Source organism: Bombina bombina, chromosome 12 (assembly GCF_027579735.1).
Source record: "Bombina bombina isolate aBomBom1 chromosome 12, aBomBom1.pri, whole genome shotgun sequence".
Classification (NCBI taxonomy): Eukaryota; Metazoa; Chordata; class Amphibia; order Anura; family Bombinatoridae; genus Bombina; species Bombina bombina.
Window position 1 is genome coordinate 25952359 of NC_069510.1, and position 20797 is coordinate 25973155.

General features: G+C 37.6%; 1 protein-coding gene across 1 annotated transcript in view; it reads right to left on the reverse strand.

Annotated features, from left to right (window-relative positions):
* The window catches only part of LOC128642637 (collagen alpha-1(I) chain-like), a 509301-nt gene that overhangs the window by 19055 nt on the left and 469449 nt on the right, over window positions 1-20797 (reverse strand). The window contains exons 55-60 of the mRNA XM_053695420.1: window positions 19827-19880; window positions 19595-19648; window positions 19339-19392; window positions 18460-18513; window positions 18321-18374; window positions 1604-1657 (exon numbers count right to left, since the gene is read on the reverse strand). Coding sequence (XP_053551395.1) covers window positions 1604-1657; window positions 18321-18374; window positions 18460-18513; window positions 19339-19392; window positions 19595-19648; window positions 19827-19880 — 324 coding nt within the window. The remainder of the gene's footprint in view (window positions 1-1603; window positions 1658-18320; window positions 18375-18459; window positions 18514-19338; window positions 19393-19594; window positions 19649-19826; window positions 19881-20797) is intronic.

Here is a 20797-nt window from a genome sequence, read left to right on the forward strand (position 1 = left end):
AATTGTATGTTCTATGTGAATAATGAATGAACAAAATAGGTTTAATGTCACTTTAAAGGTATAGAAAGGTCAAAATTGAAATGTGCGTGGGTGCATTGCAGTTTTATAGAATTGTTTGCAATATATTCTAGTAAGAGTTTCAGCAGCATACGTACATATGCTATATGTGACTAGAGGATACAAACACCATGTCAGTCTTCTCCAAAATATTTATTGCTTAAAAAGATAGACCACGCCTTTACTACCAATTCCCCAGCTTTGCACAACTAACCATGTTATATTAATGAGCTTTATTATTTGTAAACCTAAAAATTTCTGTCTCTTTCTAAGCCCTTGCAGGCTGCATATATCTCAGGGCACTTTTATAGCTTTTTACAGCAAGGCTAGATCATGTGTGCTATTTAGATAACATTGTGCTCACCCCCCGTGGAGTTATGCAAGAATCAGCAATAATTAGCTAAAATGCATGTTTGTAAATAGCCCTGAAATAAGGGGGAAGTCTGCAGAGGCTTAGATACAAGGTAATCAGAGGTAAAACGTGTATTTATATAATTGTGTTGGTTCTGCAAAACTGGGGAATGGGTAATAAAGGGATTATCTATCTTTTTAAACAATAACACATTTGGAGTAGACTGTCCCTTGCAAGAGGTGGAGGTGGAGTCTAAATTTGTGTCATACAAGCCACTGCTGACTCTCTTAGAAGGTGTGGTGTTTGAATACTGGTGCACGGTCCCTCACAGCATATGTGCGTATGCAGCTTAATAACAGTAATAGATTTTACTATAAGTATTTTTTTCTACTGAAAGTATATTAAAAAAAATGCTTAGACTGAATATTTATATACATTTGTGCCTCTTTTAATTTTGACATTTAATTATAAAGTAGCTATAAATGTTTTAAATGAGACTGATAGGACAGCATACAGATTATTTTCCTCTGTAGAGAGTTCTGTGAACTGTTAATGAATCTAGGTCAGGCACTGTTATTGTGTAGTTCAGAGCATGTATATGTAAGAGTTCAGAGCATGTATATGTAAGACCAGCTGTCTACTTCAGAACTTTATGCATAACAAATTCACTAAAAGCTATTAATAATGTATCAGTCTATCTAAAACATGAAATCTCATCTTCAAAAAGACTTTCATAAAAGTCCGGTCCTAATAAAAAATTTAATAAATACTGAGCACAGAGATATCAAAGGTTTAAAAGCTGTGTCTACTAGATATAGAAAAGAGAAAATAGACAGATAGACAGACAGATAGATATAGACATGGATAGATAGATAGATATAGACATTTAGATAGACACATTAGACAGATAGATACAATAAGAAAAAAAAAAAAGAAACCAAGGGTAATGCATGTGTGTGTGAGAGAGCTATAAACAGAGAGAGAGAGGAAGAGATAAAAAGTAAAAATAAAGGGGGGATAGAGAAAGAGAGATAGAGAAGAGATTATCAAAAAAGGGAAACAATTAAAGAAAGAATAAAGAAAATCTAGACATGAAGAGGTGAACGACTGATATTGAGCAACCTGGATCCATAGTAAAGTATTTATTAATATTTGCTTTGAGTATCTCTTGCAGTGTTTCTTGGAGTTACATACCTGTATTCCTGGGATTCCCGGAGAGCCCTGAGGTCCTGGGGGCCCGTCACTTCCCTGGTAAATATATACATTGCTTTAGTTAACACAAAGAGCAGCTTTATTGTCCCCAGTTTCATTATACATAACCCATATAACAGGTTGGATTAAAAGTGCTACTGATTGTGCCATCATGCTACTTTAAAATGTCCTTGAGTAACCCCTAACCACCAGACCCCCACAAATTAACCCCTAACCACCAGACCCCCCACAATTAACCCCTAATCACTAGACCCCTACCACACTTAATCCCTAACCACCAGACCCCCCACAATTAACCCCTAACCACTAGACCAACCACAATTAACCCCTAACCACTAGACCCCCACCACACTTAACCCCTAACCACCAGGCCCCCCACAATTAACCCCTAACCACTAGACCCCCACCACAATTAACCCCTAACCACCAGACCTCCCCACAATTAACCCCTAACCACTAGACCCCACCACAATTAACCCCTAACCACCAGACCCCCCACAATTAACCCCTAACTACTAGACCCCCACCACAATTAACCCCTAACCACCAGACCCCCACCACAATAACCCCCTAACCATTAGACCCCCACCACACTTAACCCCTAACCACCAGACCCCCCCACAATTAACCCCTAACCACTAGACCCCCACCACAATTAACCCCTAACCTGCACAGCCCCCACTACAATTACCCCCCAACCGCAATTAATCCTCTAGCACTATTAATCCTTAAACTTCCATATCCTGAAGGACACCAAAACCCCTAATCTTTTTTAATTACAACAATAACATCAAGAAAATCACTGAGACAGAACAATAGCTAGAAAAACTTCTGTGCTTGTCTACAAGGCCAGTGCCACTCAGGGTGCAGTCTATTTTTGCACACTATGCCTTTTCACAGAGAAAAAAATATCCTGTAGCATATCAGTCTGATCCTACCCAATGACAGTCCAGCACCGAAATACCAGGCAATTCTTCTCTGAACAAGACAAACAACAAATCCCAGACGTACATTTCGGCCTCTCTTGGGACTCATTAGTGAGGTGCAGTTGCATATCTCTAGGGCATGTGTGCAAGGAGTCCACGTCTAGTTTCCCCTTTTACTCCTAGGGAGACCTAAGAGGCCCACAGAAGGCCGAAACGATCGTCTGGGGTTGTTGTTTCTCTTGTTCAGAGAAGAATTGCCTGGTATTTCGGTGCTGGACTGTCATTGGGCAGGGTCAGACTGATATGCTACAGGATATTTTTTCTCTGTGAAGGGGCACAGAAGTTTTTCTAGTTTTTGTTCTGTCTCAGCTGAGTGTATCTCTCTTTTTATATTTAAATTACAACAATAAAATAAAAATAACAATACAAGTTATAGAAAAAAAAAAAAAAAACATTTTCCATCTGGCAGCAATGCCGCTACCTCACGGTCTCTTGTTGCTTTCTGCCCTCTTTGGCATTTTCCTGTTAATATTCTGCAGTTGCAGGAGTTTTTTTTATTCCTATTGGTTGATTTATTTCAAAGGATCCAATATGAATTTTTTTTTTGTGATCCTATTGGTTGATGTGAAAGTTGACATCAGCCAACAGAAATCACTTGCATCCTATTATCTGGTAAACCAACCAATAGATATGTACATAAAACTATTTTTATTTAAAAAATAAATCAAACAATAGGACTCATGGATATGTATATTTATTGTTGCAAGAGGCAAAATGCGGTGATTGACTATAAAATGATGAGGAAAATTATGATGGAGAAGACTTTGGACGGTTGTTTTTTTTTATTTTCTAGGAGGTGCTTTTTAAAGTAGCATTTGGTATTTTTTTTGCAATTTAAAGGGTTGGGGGGACATTAGTGGTTTAGGGGTTATTTGAGATGAGGGGTCTGGTGGTTTAGGGCTTAATAGAAGTTAGGGGGTGTTAGCAGTTAGGGGGTGTTAGCAATGAAGAAGTCTGGTGGTTTGTAGCAATGTTTGTATATGTTTGACATACAGTAATCAAGAGACATGCACGCTCCTGAGCCTACCTCGGTACGCTCTTATAAAAAGTTTCAACAAAAGATACAGAGAAAAGGACAAAAAATTAAAAAACAGAATTTTTTTAAATTATTTTATGCTCTTAGTCATGAGGATTTTATTTTGACTTCCATGTCTCTTAAAGAAAGCTTTTCATACAAAGACACAAAAAGTGTTGATCCTTTGAATAAAGCTGCATCACTTTGCTGGATCTGTGGATTGTGGTGTTAGTTTTCCAGTTGGGAAAAAACAGACTGTGCAACAATGGTTCATTTTCTGTTTTCCGCAGGTATTGAAAGAAATGCGTTCTTGTCCCCATTAGATCTCAATGGCCGCTTGACTGAGCTAGTCACAAATAGATGCAGTATCATTAACACCTGATGAGATAGCCTTAAAGGGATAAATCAATTGGATAGATAGGGCATGTAACATTTCAGTTTACTTAAAACTATAATTAATGTTGCTTAGTTCTCTTGGTATCCTTTGTTAAAGGGATAGAAAGGTCAAAATTTAAAATGTGCATGGGTGCATTTTAGTTTTAATTATTTGCAATATACTCCCATAAGCAAAATAATGCTTCTAGTAAAAGTTAATATTGTTATGTAGTGGCATATGCACATATGCTGTAAGGACCAGTGCACCGGTATTCAAATGCTACACCTTCTCAGTGTCAGCTGTGGCTTGCATGGCATTAATTAAAGGGACAGTTTATTAAAAAACAGAATTTATGCTTACCTGATAAATTACTTTCTCCAACGGTGTGTCCGGTCCACGGCGTCATCCTTACTTGTGGGATATTCTCTTCCCCAACAGGAAATGGCAAAGAGTCCCAGCAAAGCTGGTCACATGATCCCTCCTAGGCTCCGCCCACCCCAGTCATTCGACCGACGGACAGGAGGAAATATATATAGGAGAAACCATATGATACCGTGGTGACTGTAGTTAGAGAAAATAATTCATCAGACCTGATTAAAAAACCAGGGCGGGCGGTGGACCGGACACACCGTTGGAGAAAGTAATTTATCAGGTAAGCATAAATTCTGTTTTCTCCAACATTGGTGTGTCCGGTCCACGGCGTCATCCTTACTTGTGGGAACCAATTAACAAAGCTTTAGGACACGGATGAAGGGAGGGAGCAAATCAGGTCACCTAAACGGAAGGAACCACAGCTTGCAAAACCTTTCTCCCAAAAATAGCCTCCGAAGAAGCAAAAGTATCAAATTTGTAAAATTTGGCAAAAGTGTGCAGTGAAGACCAAGTCGCTGCCTTACATATCTGGTCAACAGAAGCCTCGTTCTTGAAGGCCCATGTGGAAGCCACAGCCCTAGTGGAGTGAGCTGTGATTCTTTCGGGAGGCTGCCGTCCGGCAGTCTCATAAGCCAATCGGATAATGCTTTTAAGCCAAAAGGACAAAGAGGTAGAAGTCGCTTTTTGACCTCTCCTTTTACCAGAATAAACAACAAACAAGGAAGATGTTTGTCTGAAATCTTTAGTAGCCTCTAAATAGAATTTTAGAGCACGGACTACGTCCAAATTGTGCAACAAACGTTCCTTCTTTGAAACTGGATTCGGACACAAAGAAGGTACAACTATCTCCTGGTTAATATTTTTGTTAGAAACAACTTTCGGGAAGAAAACCAGGCTTAGTACGCAAAACCACCTTATCTGCATGGAACACCAGATAGGGCGGAGAACACTGCAGAGCAGATAACTCTGAAACTCTTCTAGCAGAAGAAATTGCAACTAAAAACAAAACTTTCCAAGATAGTAACTTAATATCTATGGAATGTAAAGGTTCAAACGGAACCCCTTGAAGAACTGAAAGAACTAGATTCAGACTCCAGGGAGGAGTCAAAGGTCTGTAAACAGGCTTGATCCTAACCAGAGCCTGAACAAATGCTTGAACATCTGGCACGGCTGCCAGTCTTTTGTGAAGTAAAACAGATAAAGCAGAGATCTGTCCCTTTAGAGCAGTGTTTTTCAACCAGTGTGCCGTGGCACACTAGTGTGCCGTGAGAGATCCTCAGGTGTGCCACGGCAGACTGACAACAGTGTGACATATTTTTTAAACTTTGCTTGTTTTTTACTCCCAGTGCAGGGGTAGTTTGTAGGAGGCATGGCATAACAGCACAATACATACAGTATGTGTGTGTTTGTGTGTATGTGTATATATATATGCTGTATTAGGCTACAATGTGTGATTTTTTTTAAATTTTGGGATGGTGGTGTGCCACAGGATTTCTTAATGTAAAAAAGTGTGCCACGGCAAAAAAAAGTTTAAAAATCACTGCTTTAGAGAACTTGCAGATAATCCTTTCTCCAAACCTTCTTGTAGAAAGGATAGAATCTTAGGAATTTTTATCTTGTTCCATGGGAATCCTTTGGATTCACACCAACAGATATATTTTTTCCATATTTTATGGTAAATTTTTCTAGTTACAGGCTTTCTAGCCTGAATCAGAGTATCTATTACAGAATCTGAAAACCCACGCTTTGATAAAATCAAGCGTTCAATCTCCAAGCAGTCAGTTGGAGTGATGCCAGATACGGATGTTCGAACGGACCTTGAACAAGAAGGTCCCGTCTCAACGGTAGCTTCCATGGTGGAGCCGATGACATATTCACCAGGTCTGCATACCAAGTTCTGCGTGGCCACGCAGGAGCTATCAAGATCACCGAAGCCCTCTCCTGATTGATCCTGGCTACCAGCCTGGGAATGAGAGGAAACGGTGGGAACACATAAGCTAGGTTGAAGGTCCAGGGCGCTACTAGTGCATCTACTAGAGTCGCCTTGGGATCCCTGGATCTGGACCCGTAGCAAGGAACCTTGAAGTTCTGACGAGACGCCATCAGATCCATGTCTGGAAAGCCCCATAATTGAGTTATTTGGGCAAAGATTTCCGGATGGAGTTCCCACTCCCCCGGATGGAATGTCTGACGACTCAGAAAATCCGCTTCCCAATTTTCCACTCCTGGGATGTGGATCGCAGACAAGTGGCAGGAGTGATCCTCCGCCCATTGAATTATCTTGGTCACTTCTTTCATCGCCAGGGAACTCCTTGTTCCCCCCTGATGATTGATATATGCAACGGTCGTCATGTTGTCTGATTGAAACCTTATGAATTTGGCCTTTGCTAGTTGAGGCCAAGCTCTGAGAGCATTGAATATCACTCTCAGTTCCAGAATGTTTATCGGGAGAAGAGACTCTTCCCGAGACCATAGACCCTGAGCTTTCAGGGATTCCCAGACCGCGCCCCAGCCCACTAGACTGGCGTCGGTCGTGACAATGACCCCACTCTGGTCTGCGGAAGCTCATTCCCTGTGACAGATTGTCCAGGGTCAGCCACCAACGGAGTGAATCTCTGGTCTTTTGATCTACTTGAATCATCGGAGACAAGTCTGTATAATCCCCATTCCACTGTCTGAGCATGCACAGTTGTAATGATCTTAGATGAATTTGTGCAAAAGGAACTATGTCCATTGTTGCAACCATCAATCCTATTACTTCCATGCACTGTGCTATGGAAGGACGAGGAACAGAATGAAGTACTTGACAAGAGCTTAGAAGTTTTGATTTTCTGACCTCTGTCAGAAAAATCCTCATTTCTAAGGAATCTATTATTGTTCCCAAGAAGGGAACTCTTGTTGACGGGGACAGAGAACTTTTTCTTTGTTCACCTTCCATCCGTGAGATCTGGAGAAAGGCTAGGACGATGTCCGTATGAGCCTTTGCTTTTGACAGGGACGACGCTTGAATTAGGATGTCGTCCAAGTAAGGTACTACTGCAATGCCCCTTGGTCTTAGAACCGCTAGAAGGGACCCTAGTACCTTTGTGAAAATCCTTGGAGCAGTGGCTAATCCGAATGAAAGTGCCACAAACTGGTAATGCTTGTCCAGAAAAGCGAACCTTAGGAACTGATGATGTTCCTTGTGGATAGGAATATGTAGGTACGCATCCTTTAAATCCACGGTAGTCATAAATTGACTTTCCTGGATGGTGGGTAGGATCGTTCGAATAGTTTCCATTTTGAACGATGGTACCCTGAGAAATTTGTTTAGGATCTTCAGATCCAAAATTGGTCTGAATGTTCCCTCTTTTTTGGGAACTATGAACAGATTGGAATAAAATCCCATTCCTTGTTCTCTTATTGGAACTGGATGTATCACTCCCATCTTTAACAGGTCTTCTACACAATGTAAGAATGCCTGTCTCTTTATTTGGTTTGAAGATAAGTGAGACCTGTGGAACCTTCCCCTTGGGGGTAGTTCCTTGAATTCCAGGAGATAACCTTGAGAAACTATTTCTAGCGCCCAAGGATCCTGAACATCTCTTGCCCAAGCCTGAGCAAAGAGAGAGAGTCTGCCCCCCACTAGATCCGGTTCCGGATCGGGGGCTATCCCTTCATGCTGTTTTGTTAGCAGTGGCAGGCTTCTTGGCCTGCTTACCCTTGTTCCAGCCTTGCATTAGTTTCCAGGCTGGTTTGGGTTGTGAAGTATTACCCTCTTGCTTAGAGGATGCAGAATTAGAGGCTGGTCCGTTTCTGCGAAAGGGACGAAAATTAGGCTTATTTTTAGCCTTAAAAGACCTATCCTGTGGGAGGGCGTGGCCCTTTCCCCCAGTGATGTCTGAAATAATCTCTTTCAAATCTGGTCCAAATAATGTTTTACCTTTGAAAGGAATGTTAAGCAATTTTGTCTTGGAAGACACATCCGCTGACCAAGACTTTAGCCAAAGCGCTCTGCGCGCCACGATAGCAAACCCTGAATTTTTCGCCGCTAATCTAGCTAATTGCAAAGCGGCATCTGTCCATAACCTCCTCATACGAAGATTCTTTACTGAGCGACTTTTCTAGTTCCTCGAACCAGAAACACGCTGCCGTAGTGACAGGAACAATGCATGAAATTGGTTGTAGAAGGTAACCTTGCTGTACAAAAATATTTTTAAGCAAACCCTCTAATTTTTTATCCATAGGATCTTTGAAAGCACAACTATCTTCGATAGGAATAGTAGTGCGTTTGTTTAGAGTAGAAACCGCCCCCTCGACCTTGGGGACTGTCTGCCATAAGTCCTTTCTGGGGTCGACTATAGGAAATAATTTCTTAAATATAGGGGGGGGAACAAAAGGTATGCCAGGCTTTTCCCACTCTTTATTTACTATGTCCGCCACCCGCTTGGGTATAGGAAAAGCGTCGGGGGGCACCGGAACCTCTAGGAACTTGTCCATCTTACATAATTTCTCTGGAATTACCAAATTGTCACAATCATCCAGAGTAGATAATACCTCCTTAAGCAGTGCGCGGAGATGTTCTAATTTAAATTTAAATGTCACAACATCAGGTTCAGCTTGATGAGAAATTTTTCCTGAATCTGAGATTTCTCCATCAGACAAAACCTCCCTCATGGCCCCTTGAGATTGGTGTGAGGGTATGTCAGAACAGTTATCATCAGCGCCCTCTTGCTCTTCAGTGTTTAAAACAGAGCAATCACGCTTTCTCTGATAAGTAGGCATTTTGGATAAAAGATTTGCTATGGAGTTATCCATTACAGCCGTTAATTGTTGCATGGTAATAAGTATTGGCGCACTAGATGTACTAGGGGCCTCCTGTGTGGGCAAAACTGGTGTAGACACAGTAGGGGATGATGTAGTATCATGTTTACTCCCCTCATTTGAGGAATCATCTTGGGCAATATCATTATCTGTGGCATTACTGTCCTTACTTTGTTTGGACACTATGGCACAATTATCACATAAATTTAAATGGGGAGACACATTGGCTTTCATACATATAGAACATAGCTTATCTGATGGTACAGACATGTTAAACAGGCTTAAACTTGTCAACAAAGCACAAAAAACGTTTTAAAATAAAACCGTTACTGTCTCTTTAAATTTCAAACAGAAAACACTTTATTACTGAATATGTGAAAAAGTATGAAGGAATTGTTCAAAAATTACCAAAATTTCACCACAGTGTCTTAAAGCATTAAAAGTATTGCACACCAAATTTCAGAGCTTTAACCCTTAAAATAACGGAACCGGAGCCGTTTTCAAATTTAACCCCTATACAGTCCCAGCTATATGCTTTGCTGAGACCCAACCAAGCCCAGAGGGGAATACGATACCAAATGACCGCCTTCTAGAAGCTTTTTTAGTGATTCTTAGATCCTCACACATGCATCTGCATGCCTTGCTCTCCAAAAACAACTGCGCAGTAATGGCGCGAAAATGAGGCTCAGTCTATAACTAGAAAGGCCCCCAGACTAAAAAAGGTGTCCAACACAGTGCCTGCCGTTTTTTAAACGTTCCCCAAGATTATAATGCCAATTATTAGCTAGAATCTGCATAATATGCCCCAATAAAGCAATCGTTTTAGCCCATAAAAAATGTCTACCAGTTTTTAAGCCCTTTTTTAAAGCCCTTTATTCTTTTATGTTTGACTAAGAAAATGGCTTACCGGTCCCCATGAGGGGAAATGACAGCCTTCCAGCATTACATGGTCTTGTTAGAAATATGGCTAGTCATACCTTAAGCAGAAAAGTCTGCTAACTGTTTCCCCCAACTGAAGTTACTTCATCTCAACAGTCCTGTGTGGAAACAGCAATCGATTTTAGTTACTGTCTGCTAAAATCATCTTCCTCATACAAACAGAAATCTTCATCCTTTTCTGTTTCAGAGTAAATAGTACATACCAGCACTATTTTAAAATAACAAACACTTGATAGAAGAATAAAAACTACATTTAAACACCAAAAAACTCTTAACCATCTCCGTGGAGATGTTGCCTGTGCAACGGCAAAGAGAATGACTGGGGTGGGCGGAGCCTAGGAGGGATCATGTGACCAGCTTTGCTGGGACTCTTTGCCATTTCCTGTTGGGGAAGAGAATATCAAAATGGGACATTTAACACAAATAATCAATATCAACGAGATCAAAAAAGTTTTGAGTATAATACCCGAATAAATAGACAGAACTCCAATCAGAACAAAAGTAATGATTGGAGGTCAAATAATAGATTTGCCCCTTTACAAAATGAAATAACTGATGATCATGTTAATCCTTCCACTTCCTCGTCTTTTTAGGACAAGGCCAAAGTTCACTTTTCAGCCCATTACCTCAAAGAGATGTAAGAAAAAGAAGGGCATCAGGCAGAGAGGAAAGAGAGGAGGGAGTAGGAGACCCAAAAAAATCAAGATTTTAAGTAAGTCAGAGACACATTTAGGAATCTTTAATTTAAGTAAGAAACAATTAAGTAAAGATCATGAGGATATATTAAAGAAAGGCCTATCATTTGCACCTAGTTGCAAATTAAATAAATTTGGAGCATTTAAAATCAGGGACTGAGAAATTAGCTGAAACTCTCTAATCAATGATAATGAATTTATTCATACCCAATTGAAAGGAAAATCAACTTTTTATCCGAAATCAGATAAAGGCCCTTTTTAGAAACATTTGAAAAATTAGTGTTAAGAGATATTGAGAATTTAACTCGAAGAGAAAATCAACAAAACACACAGTAATCTAAACAAGAAACAATTAAAGGTTATTAAAGAGCTAGAGACTGATGATCTGATAATAAAGCCCGCCGACAAGGGCGGAGGTTATAGTAATTTTAGATTCTATTGATTACCATAAAATTTGTGATAACCTCCTTAAAGATAATGAAACTTACAAAAAAATTAGCAAATGATCCCACCAAGAGATATTCTGATGTTTTAAAAACACTTTTAAATGGAGCACTAAATAAGGGCATACTGAATGCTAAAGAAATGAATTATTTACTTCCAAAATTTCCTAAAATCTCCTTACTTTATTGTTTACCAAAGATACATAAGAGTCTGACAAACCCACCCGGTAGGCCGATTATATCAGGAATTGGATCCCTTACAGCCAACCTTTCCGAATACTTAGATATTTTCCTCCAGAAATATGTTAGATCTTTGTCCTCTTATCTGAAAGACTCAACAGATGTATTAAAATTAATAGAAAACATCCGTGGCAAGAGGATTTTCTTCTTGTCACGTGTGATGTTGCGTCGTTATATACGTGCATCAACCATGCAGACGGCCTACGAGCAGTTAGACACTTTTTAGACATTGACAATACTATTAAAAGTGAACAAAAATCTTTTTTAATAGATTCAATAGAATTTATTTTAACACATAATTTTTTTAGCTATATGGATCAATTTTATAATCAGGAAAGAGGAACGGCTATGGGCACCAGGTTTGCTCCAAGTTACGCTAATTTATTTATGGGATATTGGGAACAAACCTTTTTATCTACTACCCCTTTTGGAGCAAACCTGGTGTCATACAAACGTTATATAGACGATATCCTCATTATTTGGAGAGGGGAAGATAATATACTAGAAGAATTTATTGCCTCGATGAATAATAATGAACTAAACCTGAAGTTCACCTACGAAAAAAGTAGACAAAATATTAGTTTTTTAGATTTAGAATTATTTCCAGTTAATAATAAAATTCTCTCTAAAACGCACTTTAAAACTGTAGACGCCAACAGTTATATTCATTATACCAGCTGTCACCACCCAAGGTGGGATTGAGAACATTCCCAAAGGCCAGTTTTTTACGGGTAAAGAAAAATTGTTCAAATCTAACTGATTTTGATGCCCAATCAGATAAGCTGAAACAAAAATTTATAGAGAGAGGTTATAATGCTAACAAAATAGAAAAGGTACGTATGGAAGTAAGAGAAGTTAACAGACAGGATCTAGTTCAAAATAATACGAGATCCCAAAATAAAATTCAAAGAAGGAATGATAATACTTTTATCCCTTTCATTACTGGATACTGTAGTAATAAATATCTAATAGAAAAAATTTTAAAAAAACATTGGGGGATTTTAAAAAATGATGAACATTTGGGTTCTATTTTACCAGCTAAACCACAAATTGTCTATAAAAAGGCTCGCAACCTGAAAACAATTTTAGCACCCACTGAGAATAAAAATAAGAATAAAAATAAAAATAAATCACAGCAGGACTTAACAGGTAAGAAAATTAATGGCTTTTTTCCCTGTTTAACATGCAAGGCCTGTAAACATTCTAAGAAACAGAAGGAGTTTACATCTAATATAACAGGAAAGTCTTTTAAGATCAAAGATACTATAAGATGCTCTGACAGATATGTGATTTACCTAATACAATGCCGATGTGGCAAACAATATATAGGTGAATCGGAAAGACCATTACGTGACCGTATACGGGAGCACATATGGTCTATAGAAAAATATGATTTAGACAGGAACAAAGACCTCCCTGTACCAAAGCATTTTGCTGCATGTAACAATGGGAATTTAGCCCATTTCTCATATATAGGAATAGAGAAGGTTAAACCACATTGGAGGGGTAGCAACATTCAATCTGATTTAATCAAAAAAGAAACAAAATGGATCTTTGAACTAAAGACATTACAACCCAATGGTTTAAATATTGACTTTGATATAGGCTGCTTTCTCAGAGATTAGAATTAATTAAGTCCAGTAATTTTAATTTTGATTTTAAATTTATTTTTATTCCACGTTTATATATTCTTTTCGTTTTAATATCAAACAATTTTTTGAAAATCAAGCAATTGTTCGTAAATATTTGAGCACATGTATATGTGGACAAAGGAAAGATATGCACAACTACTGTTTGGTTATTGTGCTTAGTATATCCCTTTAAGTAACATTATATATGTGTATATGTCTTGATATATGCAAACATATATTATATAATATTGCGATTGGTATAATTCCCCCTATTTTTAATATAATTACTTTTACACGTATAGGTCTATTTAGTGTTTTTAAAGATGTTTTTATAAAGATTTTTTATATATATATAGGTTATTTTTATAATAGTTTTTTAACGAGTAATTTGATGCACTGTGATTTATTTATTTATTTATTTGTTTTTTTTAGTATAGCTCTTTGGTCTTGGTGATAACAAATTATGTATCGCTTCAGAATCATGATCATACAACACTACATATTTTTGTTTTTGTTTTTACTTTTTACTTTTTGCAGCTGTCCTTTTCAAATTGATCGCTACTATTGTATATAAATACTAATTGAGACAGATAAGGTAATATGCTGTATAGCAACAAATTTGCATTTATGTACTATGTACCATTATTTTGTTATTTTGTTACTGTTTGATCGCACACTGCCATTACTAACCTTGTCTTTAAATTGCAAGACACCCCTACTTATGGCACTCAACCAATCAACATAAAAGCTATAGGTATAAAAGGACCTACTACACTCTCTTCTGGAGCTTGACAAAGGCCCTGAACGGGCTGAAACGCGTTGCTCCGCCCACTCTGACGTTACGTGACGTAGTCATTACAGACCGGCTTCGATACTGTGAGAATCCCTGAGTGGAGCAGTTATTCGACATCGGCTTTTACATTAAAGAAACATCCGCTTCCACTGTTGTCTGACCGCTGCTGCAGAGACCAAAACACGGTGTAAGTAAAATTGAACACCTCAATTTTGGTTCTCTGCTGTTCTTTTGATTTGGATTCATTGTCATTTCAGCTCCCTTCCAGCTACAATTGGCACTCGACATTCTCAGCTGTTGAAGGAGTCTCTGATTTCGTTCCGATCTGGATCTAATCCATATTAACCCTTGAAGGCTTATGAACTCTCTTTGGATCAAGTCCTATTGTATATTTCTGTTGTGTTTATTTTATTTTTATTATTTTTTGGTACTGCACTTATTCATTTTTAATTGTACTAGCTGATCAGCTATATATTTTTTATCTGCATATACATATTTTTTATATTTTTTTATATTTTTTATTTTCATTCTTATTTTGTCCATTTATTTTATGTAATAAAAACATATATTATTTGCACATAAAGCATACGTTGTTTAAGTTGTCACTAAGACCAAAGGATATTTTAATTTTGTTTTTTAACCAAGTAGGTCATATCACATTCATCCATTTTTTCTATTTTCCAATTTTAGCAACAAAAAACTTTTTTTGTAGCGCCAGAGGTTTTAAAATTTCTTATCTTTTTTAAGGTAGTTATTTTTATTTTTTCTGGAAGAGAATATCCCACAAGGATGACGCCGTGGACCGGACACACCAATGTTGGAGAAATGTAATTTGTTCCCAATGATCTCCTTTACCTGCTGGAGTGTATTAAATGGTTTATAAGTATTTCCTTTACCCTAATATTAACATTTGAAATAGTTGATTTAGCCTGTGGTATCCCCACCTATTCTGAAAGTTTCTGGCCTTAGGTCCAAGCTGTGTAAATACAGCCAGCAGAAGAAATTACACTCCTAGTGGGGTATAGAAGAGATAAAGTAATAATATGTTACATTTCCATTGTTATCTCCAAGCATTGGTGTTTGGTTTACGGACAGATATAAGATAAAGAGTATATATATGTACACAATGTGATAAAGTAATGAGATCTGATTATACCTAGAGATATAAGATAAATACACATGTATATGTAAACAATGTGATACAGTAATGAGATCTGATTATACCTACATATATAAGATACAGACACATGTATATGTACACAATGTGATAAAGTAATGAGATCTGATTATACCTACAGATATAAGATAAAGAAGCAGGTATATGTACACAATGTGATACAGTAATGAGATCTGATTATACCTACAGATATAAGATAGACACATGTATATGTACACAATGTGATACAGTAATGAGATCTGATTATACCTACAGATATAAGATACAGACACATGTATATGTACACAATGTGATAAAGTAATGAGAACTGATTATACCTACAGATATATGATAAAGACACATGTATATGTACACAATGTGATACAGTAATGAGATCTGATTATACCTACAGATATAAGATAAAGAGGCAGGTATATGTAAACAATGTGATACAGTAATGAGATCTGATTATACCTACAGATATAAGATACAGACACATGTATATGTACACAGTGTGATACAGTAATGAGATCTGATTATACCTACAGATATAAGATACAGACACATGTATATGTACACAATGTGATACAGTAATGAGATCTGATTATACCTACAGATATAAGATAAAGAAGCAGGTATATGTACACAATGTGATACAGTAATGAGATCTGATTATACCTACAGATATAAGATACAGACACATGTATATGTACACAATGTGATACAGTAATGAGATCTGATTATACCTACAGACATAAGATAAAGACACATGTATATGTACACAATGTGATAAAGTAATGAGAACTGATTATACCTACAGATATATGATAAAGACACATGTATATGTACACAATGTGATACAGTAATGAGATCTGATTATACCTACAGATATAAGATAAAGAGGCAGGTATATGTAAACAATGTGATACAGTAATGAGATCTGATTATACCTACAGATATAAGATACAGACACATGTATATGTACACAATGTGATAAAGTAATTAGATCTGATTATACCTACAGATATAAGATAAAGAAGCAGGTATATGTACACAATGTGATACAGTAATGAGATCTGATTATACCTACATATATAAAAATAAAGACACATGTATATGTACACAGTGTGATAAAGTAATGAGATCTGATTATACCTACAAGCTCAACCCAATTTATTAGGTTGTGGCTTCAAAACACAAAATCAGCTATTTTATATACACAAATAAACCTTAAATAGAAAATGATCATACATTTTATACTCTGCAGTAAAAAACGTAATTGGAAACACATTAAGGCAAAAACAATTTTACAACATACTGTCCCTTTAAGTCTTCACAGGAACAATACACACCACCGGTAGCTCTCTGAGCTTGAATACTGATGCACAGACCCTCGCAGCATATGTGCGTATGCCAGTGAAAAACAGTATTAACTTTTACTAGAAGCATTTTTGCTAATGGAAGTATATGGCAAAATGCTTTTGTTTAAAATTGAAATGCAACTATGCACATTTATATTTTGACCACTAGGTGATCTCAGGAGAGTGCACATCTGTAGCCACCTGACAGCAGTGTTTGCAACAATGTTCATTGCAATGTTATACATAGTTGCAAACACTGCTGTCACAGACTGATAAAGACAAGTTCATGCTCCTAAGCTTGTATCCGGATACCAAGAAAACAAAGCAACTTTGATAACAGAAGTAAATTGCAAGTTCTGTTTGATTAATGAACGTTTAGCTTTTACTTTACTGTCCCATTATGGATATTAGATAGGTATCACTTTAAAGGGGCAGTTTAGTCCAAAATAAACTTTCATGATTCAGATAGAGAATGTAATTTTAAACAATTTTCCAGTTTACTTTTATCACCAATTTTGCTTTGTTCTCTTGGTATTCTTAGTTGAAAGCTAAACCTAGGAGGTTCATATGCTAATTTCTAAGCCCTTGAAGGCCGCCTCTTCTCTCAGGGCATTTTGACAGTTTTTCACCACTAGAGGGTGTTAGTTCATGTGCGTCATATAGATAACACTGTGCTCACGCATGTGGAGTTCCAGTAAGCCAGCTCTGATTGGCTAAAATGGATGTCTGTCAAAAGTGCTTGTGTCTGGGTAACTATGTGGCAACAGTTTTACAAGGATGCTTTTGAGCACTAGATGGCAGCACTGTACGCACAATGTATGATATTGTTAAACGCAGTCTTAGAAAACTGCTGCCATATAGCTCTCCAGACAAGTGCACGCTACCTACCTAAGTATTCTTTTCAACAAAGAAAACCATGAGACCAAGCTAAATTTGATAACAGAAATACGTTTAGTTTTGTATCCTCTATTTGAATCAGAAAAGAAAAAAAAATTGGTTTCATGTCCCTTTAATACAAAACCGATGCATTTAGTGCAATATCTGTGTATAATAATTTTGAACAAGCCTTAATTAGTCTTAATATTAATACAGTCGAATGTTTATGAGCGTTTTAAAATGTATCCGTGTCCCCCCAGCTCTAGAGTGCTGTAATTTGACTGTTTTGTAACTTTGCATTTTTGCGCAACAATCACTTAGGGCTCCATGTACTAAGCAGCGAGAGCTGCTCCAGAGCCCGTGCGGGGCAGGTTAGCATATGCGAGCCTGCTTCCCGCAATGTAACAAGACCGCTGCTTCTTACACTCTCCTCCACCTCTGAGATGGCGGAGAGAAATCACTAAGAGCTTGCTCTCTCTCTGTGATCGACAGTCCCTTTACTCGCGCGAATGAAGGGGCGGGCATTACACACGCATCGGAGTGTGTAATGATACATACGGGCCAGCGGATCAACAGATCCACTGCCCACATGCAGCGAAGGCGGGCGGACAGCTACGCAAGTTGAGAAGCTGTCCGCCTGCCTTTTAATACAAGGGACCCTTAATGTGTGAGAGCAATATAAGGCAGTTTAAGTGTTATCTCAAGGACTGTTTAAATATAGACTATGGCGACTATCACATAGGAAATAATATCTAATATTATTAATTGCTACTGACACAAGACATGTTTATACAATTGTCTAAATGATGACATTGGCCTTGATTCACCAAGGCTGGAGTGATCATTAGAGAATAGAGAGATGAGTGAGCTTTACTGAATAACACAGGACTTGGAGAGAATATAGTCTTTTGAGAGTCTAGTTCTAATGAATCTAGTGTCTGCCTCACCAGATCCAGAGGGTACCTGCCATCAAACAAAACAACTTGTTCTGCTGCACAATAGAGGGACATTACCTGATCTCCCTTTTCACCTTGTATTCCTGTGGTCCCTGGGGGCCCTTGGCTTCCCTAAAAACACATAAACCACACATATAAGAACCCATAGAGAAGGCAGGTGGAACTCAGTGCAATTATGTTTAGGATTAATCTTAACCTTCAGTCCTTCTTCTCCTTGTTGCCCAATTAGTCCATCCATGCCCAGGTCACCCTGTGAAAAGTTGGTATGAGTCATTGGCTATATACATGAAACAAAAAAACAGAAGCACTAAACAGATTCAACTTAACAATTTATATATTTGGAGCTAAAAACTTTATTTAATAGACAAACACATACAAAAACAAAGAAACATTCAAATGTATCTCACAAAATAAATCCTTTATGGACCGTTGCCTTCACATTGACACTTGCCACAAAAATCCAGATAGAATACGTGCCCTAAAGTTTCCTAGCTCCATAGAAGATTATCCTCATCCGTAAATGTTGAAAGTTCTAAGCATCACTGACTTCAAATAATCAAACTATTGATGACCAGAAAGCCCAAAATTTCATTCCCTAGACTGGGAACTTTCTCAAGACTGATAAAATACTCATTAAATCTATGTTCCATAATCATTCCGATGTGTGATTAATCCAACCTAGTTCCTTCATTCACCTCTTTGGAATAATTGTACCACTACAAATAGGAACATATTCCTAAAGAAGGAAGCCTCCTGTTTTACTGAGGAACCTTCTGAAGTACTTTGAAAGCAATGGTACTGTGAGGTTTACATGGATTTACTGTCTGCCATATATTTTTAAAGCAGGGTTCGGACATTTTATTATGTTGATTTATTTTATATACAGTAATTTGTTTAAAACTGCTAGCTCTGATTTTTCTTTCCATATAAGTCAATAGCTAAGGAGTGAACCAATTTAATTATCATCTTAGGTGACAAATTGCAGTTGAGGATATAGAAGCTTTGTGGATAGGAATAGATATACATATTTATCAACTGTATCCAGCTCCAAAAGTTCTGAAACTAAGTTACTTACCTCAAGACCTTTGAGTCCCGGATCTCCTTTTGGACCTCTTAGCCCTGGAAGACCCTAAAGAGATCACAAAAAGTGAGTTCGAAAATTCAGTGTTGATGAGTCATCAAATACTAATTTTGTGCCAGATTATGAATGGCGCGTTAGTAGTTTTCACTCAAACGATAAGGAGTTTTATTGCTGCTGTTTTTGCCCGTATTACAAGTCGAAAGTAAACATGATCGCTTGAGTGCAATTTAAGTTTTATGAGGTTACTCACATATGGTCCTCGTGGTCCTTCTGGCCCAGCTGGCCCTTGGCCCCCTGCTGACCCCTGCAACACCATAACATGAGAAATATTAGAGAAACGGTAGTGGGCAGTAATATTGCTGACACTATACTGCTGGCAACAATTTCTCAACTGATGGCAGAGATCTTGTGTATACAAGAGCATAAACAAATGTCCTCCCCTCCATGATCTTCCATCACAGAACTCTATGGTAACATCTTACCTTTGGACCTTGAGTTCCTCGCGGTGGTCTAGGGCCCATTTTCCCTCTCTTGCCCTTTACAAAAAAAAATAATATTGGAAATCAGTTACCCCAGGGTTTCAGCTATTTACTCCACAATGTTTTCTACTCTGTACTGTCTTAATTAATCAATACAATATCTACACATTATAAAAGTTAGGATTTGATTGGCTGTATCTTTATGGTGTGGCAGTTTGGCTCTAAATATGTTGTGAAAAACATCTTTAAAAATAAAAGAAGTAAAAAAGTTCAAAGGTAACAGGCATACTCCAGTATTCTTTGTATGCATACACCCAAGCATTAATAGCATAGTGTAATTTGTATTTAAGGAAAAGCCAGACAAAGTAACTGACCTGACCCATATTTTGAAAGGTTAGTTAAAACAAATATAGACCAATAAAAGTAGCACGAGTTATACATGTGGGATGTGTGAGGTCACTCCTGGGATTTAAAGGGGCAGAACATATATGTAATATATTATGTTTAATTTTTTTGCCTCCTTTAACTGTAATTTAAGTCTGAAAATTTTGGATTTCCCAGTTTTAACCCTAACAAATATATGTCCCTTGTTAGCTTTAGCAGAGATGATTAGATTATGAACTGCAACAATGCAAGTTTTCTTAACAAAAGGGCCGATTGGTTCCCCTAAATAAGGCAAGGGGTGGGTTCAGTTTGACCATTAAAAATAATTGCAGAAAGCAAGGTGTTAATCTGCTGTAAAAATGCCCAGACTCTTGTTGTATGTTAATCTATTGCAGGAGTGATTACATTTTTTATAATTACAATGTATTTACTGTTCCTTAAAATAAAGGTGTAACAGCTCACTAAATGACATCCCTCATTTTCTGCACGATAAGCAACCAATGAGAAGCAATATATTATAATAAAAAAAATTATTTTGTGTATGGTAATGTATTTAGGAATATGTTTTTTTAGTTTGTACAATACATTTT